This window comes from Choloepus didactylus, chromosome 6 (assembly GCF_015220235.1).
Source record: "Choloepus didactylus isolate mChoDid1 chromosome 6, mChoDid1.pri, whole genome shotgun sequence".
NCBI lineage: Eukaryota > Metazoa > Chordata > Mammalia > Pilosa > Megalonychidae > Choloepus > Choloepus didactylus.
Genome location: NC_051312.1, coordinates 20147429 through 20154392, shown reverse-complemented (window position 1 = coordinate 20154392; position 6964 = coordinate 20147429). Strand labels below are relative to the sequence as shown.

Genomic DNA, 6964 nt, shown 5'->3' with positions numbered 1-6964 from the left:
AATGGTATACTTTTACATGTTCTTTAATTGAAATATTTATGAAATGCCAATCAACGTGCACCCTGAGAACAACTTTCCCAAACTGTAGATGAAATTACCAAAGTTGGGGGCAGGGAGAATAAAGCTTAGCCATCTACAACTTTGCCTTTAAAATCCAAGTCAATTGTATCATAGACGATATTGACTGGCCCCACTATTAAACCAAATACTGTACCATTACCATTCTGGAATTAGTTAAAAATTCACAATGATCTTAGCTTTCTCTGCTCTTCTTTCTTTGCAGATTTTCAGCTGGCATTCAACTCTTGCTAGCCATGGAACAAGAAAATGGCACTGAAGTAACTGAATTCATTCTCCTGGGATTTGCTGGTCAACATAAGTTTTGGCATATACTCTTCATAGCATTTTTAGTAATCTATGTGGTCACCATAGTGGGTAACATTGGGATGATCCTACTCATCAAGATTGATTCTTCCCTGCACATCCTTATGTACTTTTTCTTCCAACATTTGGCTTTTGTTGATCTCTGTTATACCTCTGCTATCACTCCCAAGATGCTGCAAAACTTCATGGGGACAGAAATATCCATCTCATTCATAGGATGTCTGCTACAATTACTCATCTATGGTTGTTTTATAGCCAGTGATGGCTACATCCTGGCTGCGATGGCAGTGGACCGCTATGTGGCCATCTGTAACCCACTCCACTATCCAGTAGTCACGTCCTGGAGAGTCTGCATACAACTGTTAGTTGGTTCATACCTCATGGCTTTCCTAAATGGCTCTGTGGACACAAGGTTTACTTTTTCAGTGAACTTTTGCAAATCCAATGAAATTAATCACTTTTTCTGTGATGTACCCCCAATTCTGGCCCTTTCTTGCTCCAATATTGATTTCAGCCTCCTGCTACTGACAGTCTTTGTGGGGATTAATTTGATGTTCACTATGTTGATTGTCATCTTTTCCTACATTTATATCCTGGCTGCCATTTTGAAGATGTGCGGGACACTGATTACGTGCTTCGACTTGGCGGGCCTGGGCCAGGGGATCGGCCACCCCTGGGGAGGGTAGTGGGTACGGGTGAACAGCGCCCTTCACAGCCCCCCGGGCCTGGGAAAGTGAGGCCGTAGGCAGGCCCCATTTCCTCACCCAAAATACCACTGTTAGGGGAGGCTTGCCGGAGGGAACCGCCTTTTCCCCACCCCCTTATCTTGCCCGGACACTCCCCGTTGCCAGTGCAACTCCCATTACCACCAGTGCGCATACATTGTTGCCAGACACCGTTGCCAGAGCAACTCCCGCCCCTTTTCAAACAACCTCCGTGCTCTCTTAGAACCAATCCTAACCTCCGCACCCTCTCAGAACCAATCCTAGCCTTTATCCCCTCAGCATTGACTTGTAACAACCCCCGCCCTCTATGCCAGCCTATATAACCTGTGCTCACCCCTAATAAACTCTCTTGGCTTCTTCACCCTCAAAGAACCGTGTCCCGCCTGTTCCTTCTCGCCGCCCTCCACACCTTGCACGCCTCCGCCGGGGACCGGGCCCAGTCCCCTGCCTCGCCCTCGCCTCCGGGAAAGAGCCCCCACCGCCGGTACCCTCCGAGCAACGCTGAGAGCCGAGGGTTCAGCAACCGGCTGCCCCCCCCCCCAGACAAATCAAACGCGACCGCAACTGGTGCCCCGTGTGAGGAATTCTCCACACGACGGTTTAGCAGGTCGCTCGCTCGCCCGGACGCCTCTCCAGCTCCCCTTCTCCTCGCCTGCAAGGTAAGGGCCGCCTCTCCCTCGCCGCTCCCGGAGCCGCCTCTCCCTCGCCGCTCCGCGTTAGGGGCCGCCTCTCCCTCGCCGCTCCGTGTTAGGGGCCGCCTCTCCCTCGCCGCTCCGGAGCCGCTCCTCCCTTCCCCCATTATCCCGGCTGCCTCTCCTTCTTTTCTTCTATGACCCCCATTCTTCCTAACGCTCTCCCTCTTCCCCTCCATTACTTTGCTGTCGTCCTTTGTGTCTTTCTCTCTTTGTTTGGCGCTCTGTGCCTCTTTGCAACCGCCCCCCCAGACTGCTCCAAAATGGCGAACTTCCTTCTTCTTCTACTGAGGGGAGGAAGTGCTCTAGTGATGACGTCAGCCCTAAGCCGGGCTGGAAACCGCATGCGCTTTACCCCGCCCTTTCACAGGGCGGAGCTAGTCCGCCATCTTATGCCTTAGACCCCGCCCTTTCACAGGGCGGAGCTAGTCCGCCATCTTGTGCCTTGGACCCCGCCCTTTCCCAGGGCGGGGCTAGTCCGCCATCTTGTGTCTTGGCCACGCCTACCGCGCCGCCATCTTGCGACGCTTGGGGCCTCCCACTTCCGCCTCCCCCTTCGACAAGCTCCCCCTCGGAGCCGCTACCGGCAGCTGCCGCCGCCCCTCCCACCCTGCCGACTAACAACCCCTGGCTGCCTTCTACACCTCAAGGCAACCCTTAGGACAGCGCTGCCCCTACCCCCACTCCCGTGCCAGGCCCTCTACTTTGAGTGCACCCTGCTAAAAGCCGGCTTAGGAAAATTTGCCCCGCAGTGCGGCTCTGGATCAGCCTAGCTTCAGATCTAGTCACCCTGGCTGTTCATGTATTCGGAGAGCTGCCGGAAAAAATTGTTTGGCCCCTGGACGCAGGCCAAACCCGCCTGCTTATACGTGATAACCCGGACATGCAAATCCTCTTAGAAGGATTTCAGAGGGAATTCAGCTGCCACTATCCTAGCCATCGACTGTTACAGGGGCTCGCCAAGCTTCCCTTCCGCAGCCCCTTCCATCCTTTCCCTTCCTCTGTACCCATCCCGGGTGCCACTACCGTCTTCACTGACGCCTCCAAAACCCGTTTCGCCTTCCTCTCTTATTCCCAGGACCACCCGGAACCCCGCCTATTCAGTTATGTTAACCTTCATTCAGTCCAAGTGGGGGAAATTCTGGCGGTATCATATGCAATAAAAGCCCACTGCAACCACCCAGTAAACCTTTTCACAGATAGCCTCTACATGTATCAGGTCTGCCGAGTCCTCGCGTTTTCCACCTTTTTCCCGGGAAACTCGGCCATTGATAAAGCCCTTTCTGAGCATCCTGGAGCATCAACAGGATCCTTGGTTCATTAGCCACATTCGTAGTCACTCAGGCCTTCCGGGGCCCCTGGCTAATGGCAATAGTATAGTAAACCAAGCGGTCTCAGCTCAGAATACCCAAGCTATGGTAACTCACACGGCACCCCCTCCGGGGGATGCTGTTAACCAGGCCAAGTTATTGCATTCCAGGTTTCACTTTTCGGCTACGTCGTTGCATCATCTATGTGGCCTCCCCCTAGATACCTGTAAACATCTTGTCCGCAATTGTGCAACTTGTGCGCCCTTTGCGCCGCTTGGCCCCCTGCAACCTCAGGGAGTCAACCCACGAGGCCTAAAACCCAATTCTAGATGGCAAATGGACGTAACTCACGTTCCGTCCTTTGGACGTCTCAAATATGTGCATGTAATAATTAACACCTTCTCGGCCATGTGTTATGCAGTCCCCCTCGCCGGGGAAACGGCCAAACACTGTATCAAGGCCCTAAGACAAGGAATTCTCTTCATGGGAGTCCCCTGGGACCTAAAAACGGACAATGGGCCTGCCTATCGCAGTGCCTCCTTTGCGGCCTTTCTTCAGTTATATAACATCACCCATCATTTCGGCATCCCCTATAATCCACAGGGGCAAGCCATTGTGGAAGCAGTCCATTGCCGCTTAAAAACACAAATTGAAAAAAAAAAGGGCAATGCTCCCCCAGGCAACTCCAGGGGACCTTATCATAGCAGCCCTTATTCACCTTAATCTACTCACATTCAATAAAGAAGGGCTTTCGCCCCTACATAAACATTGGGGGCCCTCGTATAGGCCCACCCAGGCCCCGATGGTTTACTGGAAGGACCCAGAGAATAATGCCTAGAAGGGTCCCTCCCCACTCCTCGCCCAGGGGCGCGGGTTTGCTTGTGTTTTCCCAGATGATGCAGCACAACCAATCTGGATCCCAGGAAGAGCAATCCGGCCCGCCACCAGCAACCACGCGTCTAACGAGACGAGAACGCCGTCGTCTCCGCAACCTGGTGCACCAGATGACAACAGTACACCTGGGCCTGGACCCCAGTCCGAGTGAACCCCCTTTTTCCACAGCCCTCCAGCCGCACCTCAGCTCCAACCAGCCGCACCTCAGCTGCAAACAATGCATCGCCAACCCCATCACCCCAACCTTTCTTACCCCCCTCTCGTTACTCCTCTCCCCTCCTCGGCCTTATCCAAGCAGCCTTCACCTCGGTGAATTTCTCCAGCCCTAATCTTACCTCTTCTTGTTGGCTTTGCCTCTCCACCTCCTTCCCCCTATATGAGCCAGTTGCCTCCAACCTCTCCTTTTCGGAAAACACAGAGGACAGCCCTTCGGAATGCAATTGGAATACCTCTGCCGTCCCTCTAACTTTTCACTCAGTCTACTTTACAGGAAAGTGCATCCGTCCTCGCTCAAGTAACTCTCCCAGCCTCACAGCTTGTGCCAACTACTCCTCTCCCAGCAGCTCTGCCAAGTTTCTTATTCCTCACAACTCCTCCCAATGGCTGTGCTCCTCTACAGGACTTACCCCCTGCCTTAATGTGCAAACCCTCAATACCACTAATGAAACTTGCCTCCTAATTGTCCTTATCCCTAGGGTCTTATACCACAGCGAGGAAGACTTCTTCCTCCGCCTAGAAAGGACTGCAGATCCCGCCCTTCTGCAAAAGCAAGAGCCCATCACCGCCCTCACAATTGCCTCCCTCCTAGGTCTTGCAGGCGCTGGCACCGGAATCGCTGCATTAGCCAGTCAAGGCTCCGCCCTAACTCACCTCCGAGCGGCGGTTGACGAGGACATTCGTCACCTACAAAACGCTATTTCCCATCTTAAAAATTCTGTTAACTCCCTCTCTGAGGTAGTGCTCCAAAACCGCCGGGGTCTCGACCTTCTTCTCCTCAAAGAAGGAGGCCTCTGCGCCGCCCTAGGAGAAGAGTGCTGTGTATATGCCAATTCCACAGGTCTCGCCGAGGACAGCCTAAACAAGGTCCTAGAGGGACTAGAACGACGTAGAAGAGACCGTGAAGCCACCAGCTATTGGTCCCACATCTTTACCCCCCTCCTCCCTTACCTCCTCCCTCTTCTCGGCCCCCTACTAATGATTATTCTAGCTCTCACTTTAGGACCCTGCATTATCCGCAGAATCGTCCAACTTGTAAGAAAACAAACAGATGCTATTTTTTCCTCGTTCGTGCAAATCCAGTACCAGCGACTCGCCACCTCTGACGCTCCCTACTCCAAGATGACAACCAACCCTCCGCAACCTCACCGCCACCGGTCAACCCGTCGACCGCGAGGCCCTTCTCAATCGCCTGAACCTCGTATCAACCCCGAGCTCCAGCTTCTCTAAACTTTCGCCCAGCCCGCTACCAGCAAGGCCCTTGTCGAGCGCCCGGGCGCCACACCAACGCTGAGCTCCAGCCTTGCTGAGCCACCGTCTACCCCTTTTTCCCCTCCCCAACCGTCCCCTTCCCTCATCCCTTGGCGAACCTCTCTGGTAAGCTTCTCCCTTTAATTTGAAAAGAAGGGGGAAATGCGGGACACTGATTACGTGCTTCGACTTGGCGGGCCTGGGCCAGGGGATCGGCCACCCCTGGGGAGGGTAGTGGGTACGGGTGAACAGCGCCCTTCACAGCCCCCCGGGCCTGGGAAAGTGAGGCCGTAGGCAGGCCCCATTTCCTCACCCAAAATACCACTGTTAGGGGAGGCTTGCCGGAGGGAACCGCCTTTTCCCCACCCCCTTATCTTGCCCGGACACTCCCCGTTGCCAGTGCAACTCCCATTACCACCAGTGCGCATACATTGTTGCCAGACACCATTGCCAGAGCAACTCCCGCCCCTTTTCAAACAACCTCCGTGCTCTCTTAGAACCAATCCTAACCTCCGCACCCTCTCAGAACCAATCCTAGCCTTTATCCCCTCAGCATTGACTTGTAACAACCCCCGCCCTCTATGCCAGCCTATATAACCTGTGCTCACCCCTAATAAACTCTCTTGGCTTCTTCACCCTCAAAGAACCGTGTCCCGCCTGTTCCTTCTCGCCGCCCTCCACACCTTGCACGCCTCCGCCGGGGACCGGGCCCAGTCCCCTGCCTCGCCCTCGCCTCCGGGAAAGAGCCCCCACCGCCGGTACCCTCCGAGCAACGCCGAGAGCCGAGGGTTCAGCAACCGGCTGCCCCCCCCCCAGACAAATCAAACGCGACCGCAAAGATGCCTTCTACTACTGGAAGGAAAAAAGCCTTCTCCACATGGGCGTCCCACTTGACAGTGGTCACCATTTTCTATGGAACCCTTTCTGGCATGTATTTGCACCAAGGTACCAATGGTTTTCAAGAGCAGGAAAAAGCAGCTTCTATATTTTATGGAACCATGATCCTGATGATAAACCCCCAGATTACAGCCTTGGAAACCAAGATGTGAGAGAAGCTCTAAAAGGGATAAGAAAGAAGTGCTTCTAGTTTGAGTGTCAATCTCTAACACTACACATGTAAAAAAAAGTCTGATTCCAAAAAAAATCTTCAGCAGAATTTTACTCCTGCAAATTGATCTAGAGAAATAAAATTTCCAGTTCACAAGTTAGGTCGGATGTTTATTTTAACACTGTTTGGGAAGCCAAGACCTAGAAAGTGAATTTCCCTCCACAGGGTGATAAATCTGTATTGTTGTGTTGCCACATTAGTTGTATCTCTATTAGTTGTCTATTGCTGCATAACAAATTTCTACTCATTTAGCAGCTTTAAAAAACACAATTATTATCTCACAGTTTCTGGGTCAGGAGTTCATACATGGCTTAGCTGAATCTTTTGCAAGGCTACAACCAAGCTATCAACCAGGCCTGTGTTCTCATCTGGAGGCTCAACTGG

General features: G+C 53.0%; 1 protein-coding gene across 1 annotated transcript; it reads left to right on the top strand.

The window, feature by feature from the left end:
* Positions 1-314: 314 nt before the first annotated feature.
* LOC119538490 (olfactory receptor 5AK2-like) lies at positions 315-6521 on the top strand. The gene is made up of 2 exons (XM_037841453.1): positions 315-999; positions 6316-6521. Exons 1-2 carry the CDS (start codon positions 315-317, stop codon positions 6519-6521), a joined length of 891 nt encoding a protein of 296 aa, XP_037697381.1.
* Positions 6522-6964: the final 443 nt, after the last annotated feature.